Source organism: Canis lupus, chromosome 24 (assembly GCF_003254725.2).
Source record: "Canis lupus dingo isolate Sandy chromosome 24, ASM325472v2, whole genome shotgun sequence".
NCBI classification, from domain to species: Eukaryota; Metazoa; Chordata; class Mammalia; order Carnivora; family Canidae; genus Canis; species Canis lupus.
Window position 1 is genome coordinate 186,960 of NC_064266.1, and position 27,373 is coordinate 214,332.

The following is a 27,373-nucleotide window of genomic DNA, read 5'->3' on the forward strand; positions in this document are numbered from 1 at the left end:
TTTAGTTCAGAGTGACATATATACCTCAGTTTACCTGAGTGCCTTTGGAATTTCAATGTCTTTATGGATTCCCCATATGTATGAAATTAAATTTGATTTTTTTCCTTGTTAACCTATTGCATGTCAATTTGATCCTTAGTGTGGCTAGAAGGCCTTTGAAGGAGACAAGAAATTTTTCCTTCCCAACAGAGACAAAGGCAAAGTCCACAAGTTGTGTTCATCACAGATAAGCAGTAAATATAGCTTGCCTAAGTTGAATAAGGACTGTGACAGCATAATCAAGAGACACCTGATATTCACCAGACACTAACTACACATGAGATACATGGAACACAGAATATTCATAAGGTATTACGTCAGCCACCCAGTGATGATGCCATCCTGGCTCCACGTGTCCTCACTCCAGAAACCGTCAACCAAATCCTCAACGTGTCCACCTATACCAGGCAGACTTGCCTGTGTGTCTCATCAAGGCCAGTGTGTGTTTCTGACCTGCCATATAGGCTTTGCTCAAACCCTTACTATGGGCCCCGTAACTCCATCAGCTTTGAGACTGAGGCAGCAGAGAGTATCACAGGCCCAGGGTCCAACCAACCTGGCCTTTGTGTCTCATGGCTTGCCCCCCACCATACCTGAAGTGTGTTAGCTTGTTCTCTTTCCCTGCCTAGCCTCTTGCTGGATGGTTTGAAAGTTTGCACTAACTTGATACACATGGGACATGCTCAAGCAGCTAACTTTGGCCTTCAAGCCTTTCTGTTCCATGATGTCAGAATGTGTTTCCCAGGGAACATTTGGAGGCCACCTTGGCATCATAATCCTTCCACACCTGATGCAGCTATACCCCAGACCCACCTCAGAACCAAGGTCTTCACCACACTCCTGCTTGATGAGCCTTCAGCTGGCTGTCTCACCCACAAGTGGTATCTGTCTCCTTCTTGAGGACTTGAGCTTTGACCAGCACGCCTTGTCAGCCACACTCAGTTCATGCCCCTGCATCTGGTCAGGGTGTTAGTCAGGCCTGAGTCAGGGGTGCTTTTGACCTCTGGCTGCACTCTCTGGCCAGGTGATCACATCTGGGGCCCCTTTGTGAGGTAAGCTCAGTCCCTCTGATGCTACTCAAGTGCAGTGCAAATCTGACAGATCCTTCAGCTCTGAGAGCTTCATGAACTCAGCAAGAGCCGGCAGTATCTGCCCCTAGTGCAGAAATCTGGCTTGTTTCACACCTTCTGGCTTTCTAAATACCTGGGCTTAGGACTGAAACCCTTAAAAATGAAAGCACCTCTTTGGTTCTTTCTGTCAGGGTCTTGTTATGTGACTCTATAGTTCTAGAGGCAGGATGAGGCATTAAACTGCCTGGGTCAGGGAATCTGGAACTGAGAGGCCCTTGGGGAGGTAGTACCTATGCCTGAGAAGAGCTGCCCCCAGGAACACCAAGTAGAAGGCATCATTTGGCAATGGTGGTGTTGATATGACATACCTCTGTGGGATGAACAAATTAGATCCCCACAGACCCACTTGCCATATGTCCCCCCTTTGTTAACCATGTCCCAGGTAAGAATTCCTGATTCTGCCTGCCTCCCCCATGTGGGAGTTCTCTCTCCTGGTGGTGATTCTCAGGCCACAAGCCAGGCTCCACTAAGGAGAAGACTCCATCCCACTCTGCAGTTAGAGCCTGGCAGTGACAAGCAGCTCCCAGGAACTCAAATGGTTGGGGATTAATATTTGTTTATCCAGAAGAAAATATATATCAGCATAAAGAGGATCATACCTGAGATACATAAGATAAAACTCCAAACAGGAAGTGAGACTCTTGAACCCTATAAAACCTGAGAATTGCCAGCTGAGGGTTCAGATGTTTTAGACAAAATTGTGTACTTGGCCCGAGGAGCAGTTTCTAAGCAGGTATAAAACACAGACACCAAAATGGAAAAAGATAGTTAATTTGTCCACACATTTTGTTGCACATACACATGTGCACATACACACAGAATAAAGAGATGAATGAGAACACAGATTAAGTTACTTGGAAGATATTTGGTCTTTGGCAAGGAACTAAATTCTCTCTTATGGAAAAAGCTCTTTAAAATTTAAAAGAGGGATGTCTGGTGGCTCAGCAGGGCGTGATCCTGGAGACCTGGATCGAGTCTCACATCCCGCTCCCTGTGTTGAGCCTGCCTCTCCCTCTGCCTATGTCTCTGCCTCTCTCTCTCTCTCTCTCTCTGTGTCTCTCATGAATAAATAAATAAAATATTTTTAAAAATAAAATAAAATTTAAAAGAAGGGAGAGGCGGAGCAAGATGGTGAAAGAGTAGGGGTCCTCAACTCACCTGGCCCGAGCAACTTACCTAGATAACTTTCAAATCTTCCTGAACACCTACGAATTTGACCTGAGATTTTTTTTAAAGATTTTTATTTATTTATTCATGACAGAGAGAGACACAGAGACATAGGCTGAGAGAGAAGCAGGCTCCATGCAAGGAGCCCTATGTGGGACTCGATCCTGGGACTCCAAGATCACACCCTGTGCTGATGGCAGGCGCTCAAATGCTGAGCCACCCTGGCATCCCTCGACCTGAGATTTAAAGAGAGAACAGCTGGAACACTACAGAGAGAAGTTTTTGCTTCTAACAAGGTAGGAAGGCAGCAAAAAGTAAAATAAAAAAGAATCAATTGGGGGAGGGGCCCTGCAAGGAGCCGGGCTAAGGAGGGCAGTGAGAGCCTTGGGGACAGGAAAGCTCAGCCCTGGAGAAGTGGGAACTTTAAAAATCCACACCGGATTCTTACCAGATGGAAAGGCACTGAGCAGGGAAATGGGGCAAAACCACAGGAGGGGCAGGGCAGCTTCCAGTCTCCCAGAATCACTAATAGAGGAAGTGCACCTGGAGGAGAGCACAATGCACACCATAGGTGGATCTCGGTAATGGGCTGGCGTGCAGGCCCAGCACAGCATCAGGGGGAAGCAAGTCGGTCAGGCAGGGGCTCGGGGCTCAGGGTCTGTACCCTGCTGCCTTTGGGAGCCGCGGCCCCAGGAGCATGATTCCAGCAGCACAGGCCCCAGATCCCAGGGTGCCAGGGAGACACAGCCCATGATCCTGCACTCCCAGCAGGGAGGCAGAGGCAGGAAGGGCACAGAACAGCGAGGACTCTCCTGATTCTGGGTGCCCCCAGGCTGTGGAGGTCAGCACCCTCCACTGCCCTGGGAGCATCAAGGCCAGTGCAGACTGGGAGACTGTGGTAGTTACTGTGGGAGCTGACTCCAGGGGTGGAAATCTGGCTGCCGCCAGCGTTGTTGTTCCTCCTTGTGTCACCCTGTGCCTGGGACGGAGCGGGGCCGCCAGGGGACAGAGGCCTCACAGGATAAACAGCTCATCTGAGCCCAGCACCTGGGGGCGGGGGCATCTCCCTCAGGTACATACACCTGAGAATCAGCACAGCAGGCCCCCCCCCCAGAAGACCAGGTGGAAGGACAGGGGAAGAGTAAGTTCCTGACCCAGCAGTGCTAGGAAGCTCCAGGAGAAGTCGAGGGATTATACAGTATATAGAAGTAGAGGGTACCCTCCCCTCTTTATACCCCTTTTCCATTACAACTCGTTTTTATATCAGATTTAAAATTTCCAATTCTTTTCTCTTTCCCCACCTTAACTACAATATTTTACCACCTCTTCATTTCTAGGTTTCTTCCTTTTTGACTTTCATATTTCTAAATTACATGTCTTAGATATATTTTCTGCTTCTAGAATCCCTTCAACATACTCAACTTAATTTTAGATATACGGGGTATTTTGTTGTTGTTGTTCTGTTTTGTGTTTTTTTTTTCTCTGCCTCATTTTGTTCTACAATGGCAAAAGTTAATACCTTCTAATCCATGACAAGCATGCACCCATAACCACGTGGTATACTGTGCTGGTTCACTCTATAAGATTATCTTCTCTCTTCATTCCCATTCTTCCCCCCTCTTTAAAGTCATTTATATGTTGGTGGTCAATGTTGGGGCTCTCTTCAATTATTGCTGGTTTATATAAATTTGAGACTGAGCATCTTCTAACACACAAAACTTAATACACTCAGAGCCAAAACGGTCACCCTCTAGGACCCCTCAGGTAGACTATATTCTCCCTCCACTAAAACTTCTTCACTACCATCATCTCGCAGTAGCACCTGCTTTTTTTTCTTCTCTTTTTTTCTTTTTTGCCCCTCTTTAATTTTGCTTTTTTTCTTTTCTTTTTTTCTCTTTTTTTTTCTTCTTCTTTGGGGTTTTGCCCTTTTGTATTTGTATTTATATTTTGTATTGAAATTTGACTTCACTTTAATGGTCCTTTTATTTTATTTTGCTCTGATCTTCATTTTCATTTTCTGGTCTCTGACCTTGTCAGAATCATCTAGGGTGGATTTTACATAGGTTGTGGTTGAGGTTGATATTTTTGACTCAACCCATTCATACAGCCACTCTCCACTGAGCCAAATGACTAGAAGGAAGAACTCACCACAAAAGAAAGAATCAGAAACAGTAATCCCTGCCACAGAGTTACAGAATATAGATTTCAATTCCATGTCAGAAATCCAATTCAGAAGCAAAATTATAAAGCTACTAGTGGCTCTGGAAAAAAAAAGCATAAGGGACTCTAGAGCCTTCATTACTGCAGAATTTAGATCTAATCAGGCAAAAACTAAAAATCAATTAAATGAGATTCAATCCAAACCAGATGTCCTAATGGCTAGGGTTAATGTGGTGGAAGAAAGAGTGAATGACATAGAAGGCAAGTTGATTGTAAGAAAGGAAGCTGAGAAATAAAGAGGAAAACAAGAGACCATGAGGAAACGCTTTGGGAAATAAATGATAGCCTAGGCAGGGAGAATCTGTGTAAATTTGGGGTTCCAGAAAACATTGGGAAGGAGAGAGGGCCAGAAAGTATATTTAAACAAATCATACTGAGAAATTCCCTAATTTGGGGAGGGAAACAGGCATTCAAATAGAGGTGATAGGAGGTCCCCTTCACACACAATCAAAAATCATTCAGCACCTCGACATTTAATAGTGGAACTGGCAAATTCCAAAGATAAAGAGAAAAATTGTAAAGCAGCAGGAGACAAGAGATGCTTAACTTATATGGGGAGAAATATCAGATTAACAGCACACCTCTCCACAGAGACTGGCAGGCCAGAAAGGGATGGAAGGATATAGTCAGGGTAATAAATGAGAAGGACATGCAGCCAAGAATACTTTATTCAGCAAGGATCTCATTCAGAATAGGACAGATAAACAGCTTCCAATATAGGCAGAAAGTGAAAGAATATGTGACCACCAAACCAGCTCTGCAAGAAATATTAAGGGGGACCCTGTAAAAGAAAGAGGAAGCCCAAAGAAATAATCCACAAAAACAGGGACTGAATAGGTATTACGATGACACTAAATTCATATCTTTTAATAGTTACTCTGAATGTGAATGGGCTACATGCTCCCATCAAAAGATGCAGGGTTTTGGACTGAATAAAAAAACCAAGACCCAACTATTTGCTGTCAACAAGAGGCTCATTTTAGACCTAAGGACACCTACAGCCTGAAAATGAAGGGGTAGAGAACCATTTACCATTTAAGTGGTTCTCAAAAGAAAGCAGGGGTAGCGATCCTCATATCAGATAAATTTGAGTTAATACCAAAGACTGTAATAATATATGAAGAAGGACACTATATCATACTTAAAGGGTCTGTCCAACTAGAAGATCTAACAATCATGAATATTTATGCCCCTAATATAGAAGGTGCCAAGTATATCATTCAATTAATAACCAAAGTAAAGATATATAAAAATACACTAATAGTAGGAGACTTCAACATAGCACTTATTGCAAATGACAGATTTTTCAACCACAAGATCAGCAGTAAAACAAGACCTTGGTGAGGCGGGGCAAGATGGTGGAAGAGTAGGGTCCCCAAGTCACCTGTCTCCACCAAATTACCTAGATAACCTTCAAATCATCCTGAAAATCTACAAATTCGGCCTGAGATTTAAAGAGAGAACAGCTGAAACGCTACAGTGAGAAGAGTTCGTGCTTCTATCAAGGTAGGAAGACGGGGGGAAAAGAAATAAAGAAACAAAAGGCCTCCAAGGGGGAGGGGCCCCGCGAGGAGCCGGGCTGAGGCTGGGGCGAGTGTCCCCAGGACAGGAGAGCCCCGTCCCCGAGGAGCAGGAGCTGCACCAACCTTCCCGGGGGAAAGGCGCTGGCAGGGAGTTCAGGCAGGATCCCGGGGCCGGGCGGGGGGGGGGAGCAGGGATGCCCTCAGGCTCCCGGGGGCACCAACTGAGGACCCGCACCCCAGGGAGAGCCGCCACACCCCCCGCCGAGCTCCCTAAAGGGCTGCAGCGCGGGACCCCAGACACAGCTCGGGTGGCTCAGGCGGTGGCTCCGCCTGGAGGGGGCTGCGCGGCCCCAGGAGCGCGATTCCAGCAGTGCAGGCCCTGGAGCCCAGGGCCCCGGGGGACACAGCCCAGGATCCGGCGCTCCCCCAGGGACAGGCAGAGGCCGGGAGGACACAGGACAGCGAGGACGCTCCTGCCCCGAGCTGAGCAGAGCAGCAGCCACGCCACTGCGGCTGTTCCTCCTGGGGACTCACGGGGTAAACAACCCCCACTGAGCCTTGCACCAGGCAGGGGCACAGCAGCTCCCCCAAGTGCTCACACCTGAAAATCAGCACAGCAGGCCCCTCCCCCAGAAGACCAGCTAGAGGGACAAGTTCCAGGGGAAGTCAAGGGACTTAAAGTATACAGAATCAGAAGATACTCCGCCATGGTTTTTTTCTTTTTGATTTCTGTTTGCTTCACCCACCCCTTTTTTTACCTTTCTTTTTCTTTCTCTTTTTCTTCTCTTTTTTCCTTTTTTTCTTCCTTTTTTCTTCTTTCTTTTTCTCTTTTCTTTCCTTCTCTCTCTCTTTTTCTTCTTCCCAATACAACTTGTTTTTTCGCCACTCTGCACTGAGCAAAATGACTAGAAGGAAAACCACACCTCAAAAGAAAGATTCACAAACAGTCCTCTCTCCCACAGAGCTACAAATTCTGGATTACAATTCAATGTCAGAAAGCCAATTCAGAAGCACTATTATACAGCTACTGGTGGCTCTAGAAAAAAGCTTTGGACTGAAGAGACTTCATGACTGCAGAATTTATATCCAGTCAGGGCGAAATTAAAAATCAATTGAATGAGATGCGATCCAAACTACAAGACCTAACGACAAGGGTTAATGAGGTGGAAGAATGAGTGAGTGACATAGAAGACAAGTTGATGGCAAAGAGGGAAACTGAGGAAAAAAGACACAGACAATTAAAAGACCATGAAGACAGATTAAGGGAAATAAACAACAGCCTGAGGAAGAAAAACCTATGTTTAATTGGGGTTCCCGAGGGCGCCAAAAAGGGCCAGAGGGCCAGAATATGTATTTGAACAAATTATAGCTGAAACTTTCCTAATCTGGGAAGGGAAACAGGCATGCAGATCCAGGAAATAGAGAGATCCGCCCCCCTAAAATCAATAAAAACCGTTCAAAACCTCGACATTTAATAGTGAAGCTTGCAAATTCCAAAGTAAAGAGAAGATCTTTAAAGCAGCAAGAGACAAGAAATCCCTGACTTTTATGGGGAAGAATATTAGGGTAACAGCAGACCTCTCCACAGAGACCTGGCAGGCCAGAAAGGGCTGGCAGGATGTATTCAGGGTCCGAAATGAGAAGAACATGCAACCAAGAATACTTTATCCATCAAGGCTCTCATTCAAAATAGAAGGAAATATAAAGAGCTTCCAAGACAGGCAGGAACTGAAAGAATATGTGACCTCCAAACCAGTTCTGCAAGAAATTTTAAGGGGGACTCTTAAAATTCCCCTTTAAGAAGAAGTTCAGTGGAACAATCCACAAAAAAAAGGACTGAATAGATAACATGATGACACTAAACTCATATCTTTCAATAGTAACTCTGAACGTGAACGGGCTTAATGACCCCATCAAAAGGCTCAGGGCTTCAGACTGGATAAAAAAGCAGGACCCATCTATTTGCTGTCTACAAGAGACTCATTTTAGACAGAAGGACACCTACAGCCTGAAAATAAAAGGTTGGAGAACCATTTACCATTCAAATGGTCCTCAAAAGAAAGCAGGGGTAGCCATCCTTATATCAGATAAACTAAAATTTACGCCGAAGACCGTAGTGAGAGATGAAGAGGGACACTATATCATACTTAAAGGATCTATCCAACAAGAGGACTTAACAATCCTCAATATATATGTCCCGAATGTGGGAGCTGCCAATATTTAAACCAATTAAAAACCAAAGTGAAGAAATACTTAGATAATAATACACTTATACTTGGTGTCTTCAATCTAGCTCTTTCTACCCTCAATAGGTCTACTAAACACAACATCTCCAAAGAAACGAGAGCTTTAAATGATACACTGGACCAGATGGATTTCACAGATATCTACAGAACTTTACATCCAAACTCAACTGAATACACATTCTTCTCAAATGCACATGGAACTTTCTCCAGAATAGACCACATACTGGGTTGCAAATCGGGTCTGAACTGATAGCAAAAGACTGGGATCGTCCCCTGCATACTCTCAGACGATAATGCCTTGAAATTAGAACTAAATCACAATAAGAAGTTTGGAAGGACCTCAAACACGTGCAGGTTAAGGACCATCCTGCTAAAAGATGAAAGGGTCAACCAGGAAATTAAGGAAGAATTAAAAAGATTCATGGAAACTAATGAGAATGAAGATACAACCGGTTCAAAATCTTTGGGATGCAGCAAAAGCAGTCCTAAGCGGGAAATACATCACAATAGAAGCATCCATTCAAACGCTGGAAAGAACTCAAATACAAAAGCTAACCTTACACATAAAGGAGCTAGAGAAAAAACAGCAGATAGATCCTACACCCAGCAGAAGAAGAGAGCTAATTAAGATACAGCAGAACTCAACGAAATCGAGACCAGAACGGTGGAACAGATCAACAGAACCAGGAGTTGGTTCTTTGAAAGAATTAATAAGATAAATAAACCATTAGCCAACCTTATTAAAAAGAAGAGAGAGAAGACTCAAACTAATAAAATCGTGAATGAGAAAGGAGAGATCACTACCAACACCAAGGAAATACAGACGATTTTAAAAACATATTATGAACATGTATATGCCAATAAATTAGGCAATCTAAAAGAAATGGATGCATTCCTGGAAAGCCACAAACTACCAAAACTGGAACAGGAAGAAATAGAAAACCTGAATAGGCCAATAACCAGGGAGGAAATTGAAGCAGTCATCAAAAACATCCCAAGACACAAGAGTCCAGGGCCAGATGGCTTCCCACGGGAATTCTATCAAACGTTTAAAGAAGAAATCATACCTACTCTACAAAAGCTGTTTGGAAAGATAGAAAGAGATGGAGTACTTCCAAATTCATTCTATGAGGCCAGCATCACCTTAATTCCAAAACCAGACAAAGACCCCACCAAAAAGGAGAATTAAGACCAATATCCCTGACGAACATGGATGCAAAAATTCTCAAGATACTAGCTAATAGGATCTAACAGTACATTAAGAAAAGTATTCACCATGCCCAAGTAGGATTTATCCCCGGGACACAAGGCTGGTTCAACACTCGTAAAACAATCAATGTGATTCATCATATCAGCAAGAGAAAAACCAAGAACCATATGATCCTCTCATTAGATGCAGAGAAAGCATTTGACAAAATACAGCATCCATTCCTGATCAAAACACTTCAGAGCATAAGGATAGAGGGAACATTCCTCAACATCTTAAAAGCCATCTACGAAAAGCCCACAGCAAATATCATTGTCAATGGGGAAGCACTGGGAGCCTTTCCCCTAAGATCAGGAACAAGACAGGGATGTCCACTCTCACCACTGCTATTCAACATAGTACTGGAAGTCCTAGCCTCAGCAATCAGACAACAAAAAGACATTAAAGGCATTCAAATTGGCAAAGAGAAGGCAAACTCTCCCTCTTCGCCGATGACATGATACTCTACATAGAAAATGCAAAAGTCTCCACCCCAATATGGCTAGAACTCATACAGTTATTTGGTAGCCTGGCAGGATACAAAATCAATGCCTAGAAATCAATGGCATTTCTATACACTAACAATGAGACTGAAGAAAGAGAAATTAAGGAGTCAATCCCATTTACAATTGCACCCAAAAGCATAAGATACCTAGGAATAAACCTCACCAAATACGTAATGGATCTATACCCTAAAAACTATAGAATACTTCTGAAAGAAATTGAGGAAGACACATAGTGATGGAAAAATATTCCATGCTCATGGATTGGCAGAATTAATATTGTGAAAATGTCAATGTTACCCAGGGCAATTTACACGTTTAATGCAGTCCCTATCAAAATACCATGGACTTTCTTCAGAGCGTTAGAACAAATTATTTTAAGATTTGTGTGGAAGCAGAAAAGACCCCGAATAGCCAGGGGAATTTTAAAAAAGAAAACCATATCTGGGGGCATCACAATGCCAGATTTCAGGTTGTACTACAAAGCTGTGGTCATCAAGACAGTGTGGTACTGGCACAAAAACAGATACATAGATCAATGGAACAGAATAGAGAACCCAGAAGTGGACCCTGAACTTTATGGTCAACTAATATTCGATAAAGGAGGAAAGACTATCCACTGGAAGAAAGACGGTCTCTTCAATAAATGGTGCTGGGAAAATTGGACATCCACATACAGAAGAATGAAACTAGACCACTGTCTTGCACCATACACAAAGAGCAACTCAAAATGGATGAAAGATCTAAATGTGAGACAAGTGTCCATCAAAATCCTAGAGGAGAACACAGGCAACACCCTTTTTGAACTTGGCCACCGTAACTTCTTGCAAGATACATCCACAAAGGCAAAAGAAACAAAAGCAAAAATGAACTATTGGGACTTCATCAAGGTAAGAAGCTTTTGCACAGCAAAGGATACAGTCAACAAAACTCAAAGACAACCTACAGAATGGGAGAAGATATTTGCAAATGACGTATCAGATAAAGGGCTAGTTTCCAAAATCTATAAAGAACTTATTAAACTCAACACCAAAGAAACAAACAATCCAATCATGAAATGGGCAAAAGACATGAAGAGAAATCTCACAGAGGAAGACATAGACATGGCCAACATGCACATGAGAAATGCTCTGCATCACTTGCCATCAGGGAAATACAAATCAAAACCATGATGAGGGGATCCCTGGGTGGCGCAGCGGTTTAGCGCCTGCCTTTGGCCCAGGGCGCGATCCTGGAGACCCGGGATCGAGTCCCACGTCGGGCTCCCGGTGCATGGAGCCTGCTTCTCCCTCTGCCTATGTCTCTTCCTCTCTCTCTCTCTCTCTCTCTGTGTGACTATCATAAATAAATAAAAATTTAAAAAAAAAACAAAACCACGATGAGATACCACCTCACATCAGTGAGAATGGGGAAAATCAACAAGGCAGGAAACCACACATGTTGGAGAGGATGCAGAGAAAAGGGAACCCTCTTACACTGTTGGTGGGAATGTGAACCGGTGCAGCCACTCTGGAAAACTGTGTGGAGGTTCCTCAAAGAGTTAAAAATAGACCTGCCCTACGACCCAGCAATTGCACTGTTAGGGATTTACCCCAAAGATTCAGATGCAATGAAACGCCAGGGACCTGCACCCCGATGTTTCTAGCAGCAATGTCCAAATAGCCAAACTGAGGAAGGATCCTCGGTGTCCATCGAAAGATGATAGGATAAAGAAGATGTGGTTTATGTATACAATGGAATATTCCTCAGCCATTAGAAACGACAAATACCCACCATTTGCTTCAAGGTGGATGGAACTGGTGGGTATTATGCTGAGTGAAGTAAGTCAACCGGAGAAGGACAAACTGTATGTTCTCATTCATTTGGGGAATATAAATAATAGTGAAAGGGAATATAAGGGAAGGGAGAAGAAATGTGTGGGAAATATCAGAAAGGGAGACATATCATAAAGACTCCTAACTCTGGGAAACGAACTAGGGGTGGTGGAAGGGGAGGAGGGCGGGGGGTGGGGGTGAGTGGGTGATGGGCACTGAGGGGGACACTTGATGGGATGAGCACTGGGTATTATTCTGTATGTTGGTAAATTGAACCCCAATAAAAAATTAATTTATTAAAAAAAGAAGATGTGATTTATGTATACAAAGGAATATTACTGAGCCATTAGAAATGATGAATGCCAACCATTTGCTTCAATGTGGATGGAACTGGAAGGCATTGTGCTGAATGAAATAAGTCAATCGGAGAAGGACAAACAGTGTATGTTGTCATTCATTTGGGGAATATAAATAATAGTGAAAGGGAATAGAAGGGAAGGGAGAAGAAATGGGTAGGAAATATGAAAAAGGGATACAGAATATGGAAGACTCCTAACTCTGGGAAACGAACTAGGGGTGGTGGAAGGGGAGGTGGGCGGCGGGTGGGGGTCACTGGCTGATGAGCACTGAGGTGGGCACTTGATGGGATGAGCACTGGGTGTTATTCTATATGTTGGCAAATTGAACACCAATAAAAATAAATTTGTAAAAAAAAAAAACAAGAGCCTTGATTGATATACTGGACCATATGGATTTCACAATATATACAAAACTTTCCTTCAGAATGCAACTGAATACACATTCTTGTAAAGTGCACATGGAACTTTCTGCAGAATAGAGGACATACTGGGTCACAAATCAGATCTCAACTGATACCAAAAGATTGAGATTGTCACCTGCATATTTTCAGACCACAATGTTTTGAAACTAGCACTCAATCACAACAAGAAAATTGGAAGAAACTCAATCACGTGTAGGTTACAAAGCATCCTGCTAAAAGATGAGTCAGTCAACCATGAAATTAGAGAAGAATTAAAAGAGTCATGGAAACTAATGAAAATGCAAATACAGTTGTTCAACATCTTTCGGATACCCAGAAAAGCAGTTAAGAGAGAAATACATCACAATACAAACCTCCCTCAAAAAATTGTAAAAAACTCAAATACACTAGCTAACCTGACACCTAATGGTACTGGAGAAAGAACAGCAAGCAAAGCCTACACCAAACAGAAGAAGAGAGATAAGAAAAATTTGAGTAGAACTCAATGAAATACAGACCAGAACTGTAGAACAGATCAACAAAACCAGGAGTGGTTTCTTTGAAAGAATTAATAAGATAAATAAACCATTAGCCAACCTTATTAAAAGGAAAGGGAAAAGACTCAAATTAATAAAATGATGAATGAAAGAGGAGAAAGCACAACCAAACCAAGGAAATACAAACAATTTTAAAAACGTATTATGGGCAGCTATATGCCAACAAATTAGGCAATCTAATAGAATGGACACATTTCTGGAAAACCACAAATTACCAAAACTGGAACAGGAAGAAATAGAAAACCTAAACAAGCCAATAACCAGGAGGGAATTCATACAGTCATCAGACACCTCCCAAGACACAAAAGTGCAGGGCAAGATGGCTTCCCAGGGGAATTCTATCAAACGTTTAAAGAAAAAACAATATCTATTCTAATAAAGCTGTTCCAAAAGATAGAAAGGGATGGGGTACTTCCAAACACCTTCTAGGAGGCCAGCATCACCTTAATTCCAAAACCAGACAAAGACCCCACCAAAGAGGAGAATTATAGACCAATATCCCTGATGAACACAGATGCAAAAATTTTCAACAAGATACTAGCCAACAGGATCCAACAGTACATAAGAAGATTTTTAACCATGACCAAGTGGGATTTATCCCCAGGATGCAAGGTTTGTTCAACACTCGTAAAACAATCAATGTGATAGATCATATCAACAAGATAAAAACCAAGAACCATACGATCCTTTCAATAGATATAGAGAAACAAATTGCCAAAATACAGCATTCCTGATGAAAACTCTTCAGAGTGTAGGGATGGAGGGAACATTCTTCAGCATCTTAAAAGCCATCTATGAAAAGCCCACAGCAAATATCATTCTCACTGGGGAAACACTGAGAGCCCTTCCCCTAGATCAGGAACACAACAGGGATATCCACTCTCACCACTGTTATTCAACATAGTACTAGAAGTCCTAGCTTCAGCAATCAGGCAACAAAAAGAAATAAAAGACATTCAAATTGGCAAAGAGGAAGTCAAACTCCTCCTCTTTGTAGATGACATGATACTGTACACATAGAAAACCCAAAAGACTCCACTCTGTTGATACAAAATCAATGCTCAGAAACCAGTGGCATTTCTATTCACTAACAATGAGACTGAAGAAAGAGAAATTAAGGAGTCAATCCCATTTACAATTGCACCCAAAAGCATAAGATACCTAGGAATAAACCTAATCAAAGAGGTAAAGTATTTATACCCTACAAACTATAGAACACTTCTGAAGGACATTGAGGAAGACACAAAGAGATGGAAAAACATTACATGCTCATGGATTGGAAGCATGATTATTGTGGAAATGTCTATGCTAACCAGGGCAATTTACACATTCAATGCAATATCTATAAAGATACCATGGACTTTCTTCAGAGAGTTGGAACAAATCATCTTAAGACTTGTGTGGAATCAGAAAAGACCTCAAATAGCCAGGGGAATTTTGAAAAAGAAAACCAGAGCCAGGGGCAACACAATGCCAGATTTCAAGTTGTACTACAAAGCTGTGATCATCAAGACAGTGTGGTACTTGCAGAAACACACACACACATAGATTAATGAACAGAATAGGGAACCCAGAAATGGGCCCACAACCCCATGGTCAACTAATACTAGACAAAGCAGGAAAAAAGGCAGTCTCTTCAATAAATGGTGCTAGGAAAATTGGACAGCCACATGCAGCAGAATGAAACTAGACCATTCTCTTACACCATACACAAAGATACACTCAAAATGGGTGAAAGATCTAAATGCGAGACAAGAATCCATCAAAACCCTAGAGGAGAACACAGGCAACACACTTTTTGAATGTGACATCAGTAACTTCTTGCAATATACATCTATGAAGGCCTGGGAAACAAAAGCAAAAATGAACTATTGGCACTTCATCAAGATAAAAAGCTTCTGCACAACAAAAGAAATAGTCAACAAAACTAAAAGACACCCTAAAGAATGGGAGAAGATATTTGCAAATGATATATCAGATAAAGGGCTAGTATCCAAGATCTTTAAAGAACTTATGAAACTCAACAGCAAAGAAACAAACAATCCAATCCTGAAATGGGCAAAAGACATGAACAGAAATCTCACAGAGGAAGACATTGACATGGCCAACAAGCATGAGAAAATGCTCTGCATCACTGGCCATCAGGGAAATACAAGTCAAAACCACAATGAGATACCACCTGACCTCAGTGAGAATGGGGCAAATTAACAAGAGAGGAAACAACAAGTGTTGGAGAGGATGTGTAGAAGGGGAGCCCTTTTGCACTTTTGGTGGGAATGTGAACTGGTACAGCCACTCTGGAAAACTGTGTGGAGGTTCCTCAAAGAGTTAAAAATAGACCTGCCCTACGACCCAGGAATTACACTGCTGGGGACTTACCCCAAAGTTACAGATGTAGTGAAAAGCCGAGATGCCTGTACCTCAATGTTTATAGCAGCAATGTCCACAATAGCCAACGTGTGGAAGGAGCCTCGGTGTCCATCGACAGATGAATGGATAAAGAAGATGTGGTTTATGTACACAATGGAATATTACTCAGCCATTAGAAATGACAAATACGGGGATCCCTGGGTGGCGCAGTGGTTTAGCGCCTGCCTTTGGCCAAGGGCGCGATCCTGGAGACCCGGGATCAAATCCCCCATCAGGCTCCCGGTGCATGGAGCCTGCTTCTCCCTCTGCCTATGTCTCTGCCTCTCTCTCTCTCTCTCTCTCTCTCTCTCTGTGACTATCATAAATTAAAAAAAATTTTTTTAAATGACAAATACCCACCATTTGCTTCAACATTGATAGAACTGGAGGATATTATGCTGAGTGAAATAAGTCAATCAGATAAGGACAATTATTATATGGTTTCACTCATATGGGGAATATACAAAATAGTGTAAGGGATTATAGGGGAAAGGAGACACAATGAGTGGGAAATATCAGAGATGGTGACAGAACATGAAGGACTCCTAACTCTGGGAAACAAACAAAGGGTAGGGAAAGGGGAGGTGTCTGGGGGCTGGGTTGACTGGGTGATTGGCACTGAGGGGAGCACTTAACAGGATGAGCCTTGGGTGTTAAACTATATGTTGATAAATCTAACTCCAAAATACACACACACACACTGTGTAAAGAAAACTGGGTTTTGTAGTCATCCCCCCAACCCCCCACAAAAGCTAATTTATCTTTTTTATTCTTCCTTTTAAGAAAACAATGTGTTCTTTTTTTAATGGGAGCCTTACTCTGGGTTGGTAAATTCTCCCTCATGAAAATGATAGCAATGACACTGAGTAGTTTCTTAGAATATACCTATTCCATCCTTTGTTTTCTTTAATTCTGTTTTTAAAATTGTAATGGCCTGTGTGATGGTGAAGTTCAATGTATGTACTCTGGTCAAATCTTCACCCTGGACCATTTTTCTAGAAATGTCCTGCTGGCTGTCAGACAGCTTTCGGAGATTTACTTGTGTGGTTTTATTCAAAACCAAAGTTAAGGGCTAATTTCATAGTCATACATGGCTTTTATGAGGCTGTGAGATTTTTGTTACCTTACCTCTGGCACAGGGAACTATTCCCTGAGTATTTGTCATACTTGGTATTTTATCAGCTGCTCCTGTGTGGTCTTCCTGCAGCCTTAATGCAGTTGACAAATCCCCAGGAATCTGGCTAGCCAGGCAGAAAGCTGGCTCTTCAGGTCAATAGGACCTACAGTCAATGTTCCTTGCTGTTCACTTAGAAAGTCTCTGTATTTTAGGATGCAGATGTTTAAAAAAAAACTCTGAAGAGTTTAGAACCAGAATACAGGAAAGTCTACTGCTCCTACAGCAGATTGCTCTTCTTATTGTCTCTTGGCATCATAAATTCATAACCAAAAAGTCATCATCTGGCAGTGGGTGGCAGTTGTCAGTTTAAGCCCTTATCTTCTCCTGGCAAGGGGCCAAGTATGGCATTCTTGGTGCCACTTTCTCTGGACTCCCAGCTGACTCGTGGGTGTTTTTGACAGCCTTCAATCCACTGAAAAAGGGGCCAGTGTTTCCATCCATCAAGGACAGTTTTTGACTCACTGATATTTTTATTTATCACTTGTGGTCTTGACCTCCTCTTCCCTCCACAACTGGTGACAAGTGTGTTAGAAAGTCCATCTCAGAATCTCCCTGAGTCAACCTGGTGAGGGATGGGATTCAAGAAAGGAGGGCAGCAGGTCCTGGATACCACCGGACATACCTGGTGTCTGATGTGTGGAGAACTTTGGGGGGGGGTCCACATGGAAGCATCAAAGGATAAGTTTCGGAAGGTTACAAATCTGGTCCACTTGCAAATATAGAATGTCAAGAGGGAATTCCTAGGTAAGTTACAAAATTGGCTTATTTTCCAGAAAGCAATAAAACCATACCTCCAGAATAACCTTTTTGATTAGATACTAATCATTTGCACCTCTCAAGGACAAAAAGACCCACAAGTAAACATTTGACTTCAGAGTCTGGCTTTTAATCAATAATGAAAAGAACATCAAACAGAGGTATATACCCTGGATGACTCAATAATCCTCATTAGACTCATTGAACAATATCCAAAATGGCAAGTCAACACATGTTGACTTCTCTGTGTCTTATTCCAAGTTTCTGGTAAATTTTTTTCTTAGCATAAACCCAGAGGAGAGCAAGAAGTGAAGAACGTGGCACTGGGGAAGAGTAAGTGGCACAGTCCCTTCTCTGAATCCTGGGTCCTATTTCCAGACCTCTGCCAGAGCCCACCTTCCAGGGAGGCCCCCATGTAGAGCATAGAGATGGAGGTGGTGGCCCCTCTACACTTACACTCTTACCAGCTTCTATCCTCCCTCAGGAGGAAGACGCCTCAGGCCAAAAAGGAGGCTTCCATAGGGAATCTGTTGAGGCAGCACCCATTGGCTCCAGACCTCTGGAAGGGGTTGTTAAACCCAATCATAAAGGAATCCCTCCTCAGATTTGCAGTAGGGAATGGAATCAGACCTCACCTCCATCGTTTGTACTCAGAGACTAACTGATTCCCTGGTAGTGGGTCACCAAGCTAGACAAAGTCAAAGGGGCTTCCACTTGAGGCCAAAAAAAAAAATTGGACATATTCATCTCTTACCACCACCTAATAAGAAACCAGGAAACAAAATAAGCAGAGAGGCATGCATGGGGAAACCACATTGGTAACACCAGCATGAGCCATTTATCTCTTCACAGAGAAAGGTGGCGATGATGGGGAGGGGGAGTACTCCAGAACCCCCTAAGCATCCACACACTGCTTCTTCATCATGATGAATTCACCATTCCAGGGGAGTGCTCCGACCAAAAAACTGCATATTACTTTCTGAAAAAGACCACAACCACAACAAAATCAGTAATCCCAGAAAATAGAGAGAAAAAAATGTCCTGTTGCTAGGTATCAGTTTAGGAATATGCTGGAGGATGAGTCATCATCCATCAGTGAGTGCTCCTAGGAATCTACTAGACCTTTAAAGCCATCAGCATATACCTGGAGGGGTGTCTATTCCCATAAGAACAAAGACAATCACCATGCTTTGCTGGGAGATCAGATGTAAACTTGATTTTATTAGTAATTCTCTTTGATGTTTTCTACAATGTAAATAAAGGAATTCTATGTCATATATAAGCTTATGTATGTTATCTTAATAATTAAATAATGCCTTTTGTTCTAATAGCAAGAGCAATTCAGTGGGTTCTAGGGTTCTACCATCTTTTATTTCAAAGAGTCCTTCTCTCCATTTCATTTTTTAAAATAATAAATTTATTTTTTATTGGTGTTCAATTTGCCATCATACAGAATAACACCCAGTGCTCATCCCATCAAGTGCCCCCCTCAGTGCCCATCACCCAGTCACCCCCACCACCCGCCCTCCTCCCCTTCCACCACCCCTAGTTCATTTCCCAGAGTTAGGAGTCTTTATGTTCTGTCTCCATTTCTGATATTTCCCACACATTTCTTCTCCCTTCCCTTATATTCCCTTTCACTATTATTTATAATCCCCAAATGAATGAGAACATACACTGTTTGTCCTTCTCCTATTGACTTATTTCACTCAGCATAATACCCTCCAGTTCCATCCACCTTGAAGCAAATGGTGGGTATTTGTCGTTTCTAATGGCTGAGGAATATTCCATTGTATACATAAACCACATCTTCTTTATCCATTCATCTTTCGATGCACACCGAGGCTCCTTCCACAGTTTGGCTATTGTGGACATTGCTGCTAGAAACATCAGGGTGCAGGCATCCCGACGTTTCATTGCATGTGCATCTTTGGGTAAATCCCCAACAGTGCAATTGCTGGGTCATAGGGCAGGTCTATTTTTAACTCTTTGAGGAACCTCCACACAGTTTTCCAGAGTGGCTGCACCGTTTCACATTCCCACCAACAGTGTAAGAGGGTTCCCTTTTCTCCGCATCCTCTCCAACATTTGTGGTTTCCTGCCTTGTGTCCCCATCCATTTCAAAATACTATTGAAATGGCAAATGAAATATTCTGTGTGTGTGATAGGTGGATGGATGGATTGTTAGATAGATAGGTAGCTAGATAGGCAGATTATACATTGATAGCAGTCCTGCCAAAACAACAAAAAGCATCTTAAATAATTGTTAACATTGAGGTACTCCCAGGAGCTATTAGGAGTCAGAGAAAAAGAAGCCTGGTCTCTGCTTAGTATTGGATACACACAAAAGAGGAATATGTAGGCCTCTTTCTCCCAGAAACCCACATAAAAAAACACCAAGTCAAGATGGTTTTATAGGCAAATTACACCAAACCTTGGGAACCCAAAGCTCCTGTGGTCTCTCAACTGATCCAGAGGACACACAAAAAAGATGGGAAGTCTTCATTCTCATTGTACCAGACTAGAAAAATCCTGAAACCAAAATACAACTGAGGGAGCACTTGATGGGATATATACACAAAAAAAGACTCCTAACTCTGGGAAACGAACTAGGGGTGGTGAAAGGGGAGGAGGGTGGGGGGTGGGGTGACTGGGTGGTGGGCACTGAGGGGGGCACTTGACAGGATGAGCACTGGGTGTTATTCTGTATGTTGGCAAATTGAACACCAATAAAAAATAAATTTATTAAAAAAATAAATTAAACTTACCTGAAACAAAAATCCTCAAAAAAAAAAAAAAAAAAAAAACACTAGCAAGTTAAAGGCGGTGGCACATTAAATAATTTCTGTCCCTATGGCAATGTTTCAGAGACATTCCTAGTGATCTGAAAAGTGTAGGGTGTCTGCACCTGGAAATTCACATGCGGTAGGTCTGGGATGAGGCCATGGAATGTGTGTGTGTGTGTGTGTGTGGTTTCACCACATGATCCAAATGATTCTTTTTTTCTTAAGATTTTATTTTTAAGTAATCTCTACACCCAACACAGGGCTTGAATCCACAACCTTGAGATCAAGTTATATGTTCCACCGACTAAGCCAGCAAGGTACCTCTGATTCATAAAATTAGGGAAGTTTAAGAGTGTTTAATGTAAATAAAATAAAAATTCCTAAATTTAAAAAGTGGCATATTGGATTTCACCATATTCTAAAAGACAAGGGCAGACATAATCCATTGTGCTCCTCCTTCCTACGCTGGGCTCAACACAATGGCTCCCACAAGGAAAACTGGAAAGAGAAGGGGCTATTCTGCCATTAGTGAGGTACCAGAGAATACACCATCTATGTTCACAGCACATCTGTGGAGGAGCCTTCAAGAAGTGTTCCCTGAGGGCACTCAGGGAGAACATGAAAGAGATGGATGTGCATGTTGACACCAGGCTCAACATTGCTATCTGGGTCAAAGGAGTCAGGAAAGTCCCATGCCATATCTGCGTGCAGTTGTCTCAAAGATGTAAAAGATGGTGATACATCTTGTACATTGGTTAACTGTGTACTTGTTGCCACTTTGAGCAGCTTGCCATCAGTCATTGTGGATGAGAACTACCTAGCCAGCAATCCAAGCAGTAAAATCCCCCTCAAAAAACAGACCATATTCCAGATACGTAAGAATGACACAATGTTAGTGAATGTCTTACTTTATTTCACTAATGAGTCAAAGCAGAACACTTATTCAAGTATCCTTGGTAGATGCTGAAAGAATAATTGGTAGGAGAAATGTTCTTAATTAAAAAAATAACTCTTGGGAAAAGGAATTGGAGGAATCCCAGAAATCAGCACTTGATATAATGTTTAATAATTGGTTATATGTATTGAAAACACTGTCGTCAAAGCTGAGAATAAGAAACATTGTCCAGCATTATTACTTTTCAGCTTTATTCTACAGATTTCAAAAGAAAAAGCAAAGCAGTTTTCATTATTGATAAGTGTGTAATTTAAAACATGCACCTTAAAATTTGGGATGGTCCATGGAAACCTTAGATGCAATATGTGAGCTCCTTGAGGACAATTCTCAATTCTCTTTAAGCTTTTCTACAGACAGGTAAAAAGTAACAACTTTTCTATAATCCCAGTGGGCCCAGTAGAAAATACAAATGTGAACCAACCATACTTCTACTAACAGTAAAAGATAAACAAAAGTAACATAAAAGCCATATAGCATGAAGACATGCTCTCTGCTTAAATGTCTGTCCTGAGGCATATCTGCTATTAACTAGACACAATCAGATTTGTAAAGTTTGAGCATACAGAGGCAGTTTTAGTGAAACATAATAGAAGTGCACTTTGTTAATTGGCCCTCACAATTTCCTGTGCCATGGCTACATGAAGCAGTGGTTCTTGAAGTATGATCCTACAGCCAGCAGCGAGAGCAGCAGCAATAGCTAGGAACTTGTTAAGAATGCAAATTTTTGGATCCTACTCCAGATCTACTGAATCCAAAGCTGTGCAGGTAGGATCTGGCCATCTGGGTTTATCAAGGCTTCCAGGTAATTCTGATGCTTGCTCACATAAAGAACCACTGGTGTAAAAAAAAGCAAAGACACACCTCTCAGGTAAACCTGCAGAAAGCCTTCACCTCAGATTAAACACTTCAATGAATCTGGGCTTCTCCCCACCTCTGAGACCAGAAATACAGGCTTGAGGCTAAAAGTCCCTGGGCCAGGTCAGCCCTTTGGTGGGGGACATTTGGGATCTTCCATGACCTTCCTGGAAATCATGGCCAAGCCTGGCAAAAATCAACTATAATTCTGGGGGATGGAAATACCCTCTGGCCTAGTCACTGCTTAATCTCAGCACCCAAAATACCACCTGGTGGTAAGTTTGGATGAGTTGCTGAGTGGATGGATAAGTTTCTGTTTGTGTCTTCACAAGGATGAGCAACTCTGGTGCCAGGAATGGCTGGGTTGTTTATTTGGATCCGAGAGAACAGACATATGTGTTGTCAAGTTTTCCTGCACCAAGAGGCCAGAGTTGATGAGAGTGATCCTGAAAGCATTCTGTCCCTAGGATGAGGGGTGGGGAAAGACTCAGAGGGGTTCAATGCATTCCATTGTTTTCTACCTTCTGCTCTAAAAGCCCATTTCTGGGGCAAATCTTTGGGAGTGATCAAAACTTCAGAGGAGGATACAGGCACCTCATGTTCTTTTTGAGGTTCAGAGTAGCCAAGACCATCACAGAATATTGGTCACCTACCTTTTCCAGTTTAGAGCTCTCTTGAATGACACAGTTTTCACTACTGTTTGAAAACTTTCTGCAATTGCTGCGGGCAATTTCAACATCAATAAAGTATTCCAAATGATCTGTGACCTGTCAATTAGCAATGGTACAATTTTATTCAAAACACTTTTATTTTACTTTTTTAAAGTTTTAGCCAAAAAAAAAACCCCTAAAAAACACTCACCCCTTCATCCTCTCTCCCTACCACCTACTCCCTATCCCCTCTCTCCAAAATATCTTTAGAGGAAGACCTACAACATCCTACCTGGTTCTCTCTGTATACTGATAATAGTAAGACCCTGGAAACTACTACCTGGAGCTGTATACTCAGGGAAAATTCTCCTTTCCAGTGTGAGGCTCCAGTGAAGGTGAGACTTTGTATTTCCATTTTTTTTCCCCAAAGTCCAGAGCATTCTGCATGCTCCATAAAAGATCAGAGGGGAAAAAAAGGATCAGAGGGAAGGATGAGGTCACCAGAACCATTGGCTCCCCTGGGCTGGAGATGTTATAGGTTCACATGGGTCAGAAGTGAGGACAGGCCCTGTGTCCACAATGGATGCTCCTTCCTTATTCCTTTCCCACTCTCTCTACACCTCAGAGTCTGTTATCTGGTGAAATCTCCTGCTTTGGAGGGCTTCCCCCACCAACTTAGCAAGCAGTTCTTAAAGGGGCCATGCTGGCTAAAATTTGTCTTGCTGTTCTCTGTTGAGTGTTTAGCAGTAGGTCTACAGCAAGGCTTTAGTAGTCCTGAACTCATGAATGGCTGAGTGTACTTAAGGCTACTCATGATGTCCATTTAAATGAGCTTTCATCTGGTTTTAATAGATTACAGCAGGAGACAAAAGGAGTATCTTTCCTCATTGCTATCTTCAAGGCTTTAATAAGATTGGATTATATTTTAGCTACATTCTAAGGAATTAACAAGGTGACTCTGACTTGCCATGGGGAGAAGCTGGTTGACATTAAGAAGGGATTGGCAGAGCTGGCCTTGGGTTTGAGAGTTAAGTTGGGAACCTGAAAAATTCCATAGAGGCAAACCCAGACAGCCACAGGACTTTGCATCAGTCCTAATACTTGCTAATGCTTACTGAGTGCTTGCTCTTTGCCTGACACTGTTCCTGGGGCTTGGCACACAATAACTTAACCCACACAGCAACCCTCTGCTGTGAGGCCATCACTCCCATTGTTTTTAGTAGGGAAATAGGGCAGAGGAACTAAGTGACCATCCATCTAGCAGGCAAGACCTGGAGTTCCAACAGAGGTGCCCAGCACTAAACTCGCATCCCAAAGCACCATGATCCACCCCTTCCACATGGCAGAAAAGGGCTACTATGTGTCATTTCCAGGGAAACACAAACCTGAACTGAGCGGAGCCAAGGCCATTGGTTCCATGGACACCTTCATGGAACCCTCACAATCCTTTCTAAAAATAACCAGAATGACAGTTTTAAAACCCCAATCCAATTACGTGGATCCCAAGAACTCCCTGACCTAATGTTTATCTGGCTTCTCAGTATTCCTTTTTTTTTTTTTTTTTTTGCTTCTCAGTATTCCTAACATAGAATAGAAAGTTTTGGGGCAGCCCGAGTGGCTCAGCAGTTTAGTGCTGCCTTCAGCCCAGGGTCTGACCCTAGAGACCCAGGATGGAGTCCCACGTCAGGCTCCCTACATGGAGCCTGCTTCTGTCTCTACCACTCTCTCTCTCTCTCTCTCTCTCTCTCTGTCTCTCTCTCTTATTAATAAATAAAATCTTTAAAAAAGAAAAAGAAAAAGTTTTGCCCACAATCTTCAAGGCCCTTCATGATCTGATCCATGAGCACCTCTCAAGCTAGTCACACAGCCTCCTTTGAGTTGCCAAATGGGCCATGCTTCTTCCCAGTGGCAGCTTGCTATACCCAGTTGCTCTTCCCAACCCCATGCAGCCCTCCCATCATCTTTTCCAGGAGATGCTGTGAGTGATACTCATGTCCTTTGCTCTTCCCAAACACACTGCCACTTCCTGGCTGTCCCTGCCTGGGGCTTCCTGACCAGCAGGAGCCAAGAGCAGCTCTTAGCCAACAATGGATGGGAGTTGATGGGTAAGCAACTGAGCTTCCCTCTTGCAGTGTGGCTAAACTCTGAGGAAGGCTATGTACCCTTTTCCTGAGGCTCCAGGGAGGCCCATAGTGGTCACCTGCACAGTAACTCACTGCCCTGCCCTGTCTCCCTTCTCTTCCAGCCCCCTGGTGCTTACTGGGATGGCCTCCCAAGTAAACTACTAGCACTAGGATCTGATGTGGGAAACCTAAACAAAAATACTTCCCACCAGCATCCATCACCTCCTAGTCTGCCTTCAGGTTTAGCCACCAACATTACTCCCTAGAGAGGTGGTTCTTACTCTTGACTCATATTGGGATCACCTAGAAAGCTTTAACACCTACTGAGACCTAGGTCCCATCTAGAGATCCTCATTTAATTGGTGCCAGTGAGACCAGTGCAGTAGGACATATACAAGCTCCTCAGGTGAGAGCCTGTCCGAAGAAGACTTTCCTGACCTCTGGGCCCCTAGGTACCATGCCAGCAGGCTAGAATCCCCAGTTCTCATTCTGGGTTTGGCACTATTTCTTTCTGATAAGACTGCTGGCTCCCTAGAAATGTGATTATTTCTGTCCATCTCACTGCCTCATCTGCAGCAGCCTGCATAGAAGCTGCTTGGGAGAAACTTGCTGAGTATGGTGCTACTTGGGTACCAAAGAATGACAACTACAAAGGGGTTGGGGGAAGGTACAAGAGCTGGAATCCATTCCCCTATTTCAAAGTGCTGTAGGAGTTCCCCAGGTGGATTGAACAGTATGCCCAGTCATAAACAGAGTGCCATCAGCACGATATACTGGAAATATGGACTGATGGCTCATAAGGTTCCAAAGGGACAAGGTCATAAGTGCCGACATGTGCATTGGCTCAGCTCCTTCAAATGGAACACTATATGGAGAAAATAAAAACTGAAGTAAATCCTGCTAAAAATGACCTCTCTGCTGAGTATCTTTACAATTCATTCCAAGTTTCATTGTGGAATTATAAGCCACACTACCAACCCGCCAACTGAGGATGGTACAGTCAGCTGAATTCCAGCTCTGGGGGCTTTTTCTCGACCATGACAGGCAGGGACACGTGTTGCAAGCTTCAGAGAGCATTATCCTCAATGGAATCCAACTAAGCAATGCTTCCTAGCATTGGGCCATGCTTGGGCTTGTGAGAAGGGATACATTTTTATGAACATAAAATCAGAATGTCTTCACTTCCACTAAATAAATGTTGGAGTCAAAGAATTATAGGCTAGGAGTAGGGACTTTATTACCTACACATTAAATAGCAACATGTCTCTTTTCAACCCCACAATCCACATTATGTGGATTTTCAGCCCCACAATCCACATTATGTGGCTAGATTGAAATGTTGCCCATGGCAGCATTATTGCAAAATATTCATGACACTCAATTTATCTCCCAATTATAGAAAATACAAATCATGAACGTTAGATTTACAGTTTGGAGTTTAAACAAGTTAATACACATAAAGAACTTAGAACAACAGTGCAAGAATATATAGAAAGTGCAGTGATGTCATAGTGACATGCAAGTGTGTAGGTCCTTAAGCACTCACATAATGGGTCTTTTGTATATCATTGTTTTTCTCCCATGCCCACTCTTTCAGTCCAGCTTCAATCTGTGCCACCATATGCACACATGCATAGTGAGAGAGAACACCTTTACCTGCATCTGGACTTGTATTGTCTTGACCACTTGGAAGAGGTACTTATCCTCACTCTCTTTGTTGTATTCTTGCATGGCAAACCACAGGCACTGCTTCACGTTGGCATTTGAGGCATTGATTACTTTTAATTCCCTCAACACCTTTGCTTTATTCTTGTTTAGGTCTGTGCTGGCCACCAGGGCCCCGAAAATGGTGAACAGAAGCAAGCAGGACCCCCAGGACCTAGTCATGGTCCCTCGGTCTGGGACACAAGTAATTCTCCTTGTCCTCCCAGGCTGGAGCTGCAGGTGGGGTGGGATATCTGTGGCCACTTCAGGTCCAAAGATCTTACAATAACATCAGCCCAGCTGGATTCAAGAAAGAGCCATTAGGTTCACTCCTTAGGACTACCCCTGTCTCTAAAGAAGTCAACCTGCAAGAAGCCAATTAAAGAGTCCTGCTACCAGCCTTCCACCCTCCATCTCCTCCCTCACCATGTGAAGTTCCAGGAAGAACACTTAGACCCAGGTATGCCAGCACCTACCCCACATACCTCACTATCCACTCCTATCTCTGCCCTTCAGGCCTATAAGATGTGACTCTGAAATGGTGCTGCCCCAAGTTTTCTTGGCTCTGGCTCCCTGGGGACTCTCCAACCTGAGGTACCTGCTGGCTGCCTCCACCTCTTATGCAGCTTACTGTGGCCCACACCCTAACCCGTGATTCTCCTGGGTCTCCAGCTCTCAGTTTGTGCCTAAGCCCTGGTAAGGGGCCTCCTTCACTCCTGACCTCTGCTCTCTGTCCATGCCCCTGCAAGGAGA

At 43.0% G+C, this 27,373-nt stretch overlaps 2 protein-coding genes and 1 long non-coding RNA gene across 8 annotated transcripts in view; 1 reads left to right on the forward strand and 2 right to left on the reverse strand.

Annotated features, from left to right (window-relative positions):
* Window positions 1-1,056, reverse strand: part of LOC112673465 (cystatin-13-like) — a 21,744-nt gene extending 20,688 nt beyond the window's left edge. For 2 of the 4 annotated variants that reach the window (XM_025469077.3, XM_025469076.3), the window contains exon 1: window positions 853-1,056. The gene's annotated coding sequence lies outside the window, so the exon portion shown is untranslated. Of the gene's footprint in view, window positions 1-632; window positions 777-852 lie in introns of those variants that run through there. The other 2 variants (XM_025469078.2, XM_025469075.2) reach the window with 1 other exon arrangement.
* LOC125753504 (uncharacterized) lies at window positions 660-18,930 on the forward strand. Its single transcript, XR_007405503.1, has 4 exons — window positions 660-1,091; window positions 2,431-2,632; window positions 5,963-6,062; window positions 17,832-18,930. It is a non-coding gene; the product is annotated as an uncharacterized LOC125753504 (long non-coding RNA).
* Window positions 18,332-27,373, reverse strand: CST8 (cystatin 8). 3 transcript variants are annotated; one of them, XM_025469082.3, is made up of 4 exons: window positions 27,106-27,366; window positions 26,573-26,920; window positions 22,797-22,910; window positions 18,332-18,526 (listed from the first exon to the last, which is right to left on the reverse strand). In XM_025469082.3, exons 2-4 carry the CDS (start codon window positions 26,801-26,803, stop codon window positions 18,443-18,445), a joined length of 429 nt encoding a protein of 142 aa, XP_025324867.1. In that variant the 5' UTR covers window positions 26,804-26,920; window positions 27,106-27,366; the 3' UTR covers window positions 18,332-18,442. The 3 variants fall into 3 exon arrangements, with proteins under 3 accessions (XP_025324867.1, XP_025324866.1, XP_025324865.1); XM_025469081.3 differs by lacking the exon at window positions 18,332-18,526 and adding an exon at window positions 18,649-18,792 and having other exon boundaries at window positions 27,219-27,373; XM_025469080.3 differs by lacking the exon at window positions 18,332-18,526 and adding an exon at window positions 18,649-18,792 and having other exon boundaries at window positions 27,106-27,369.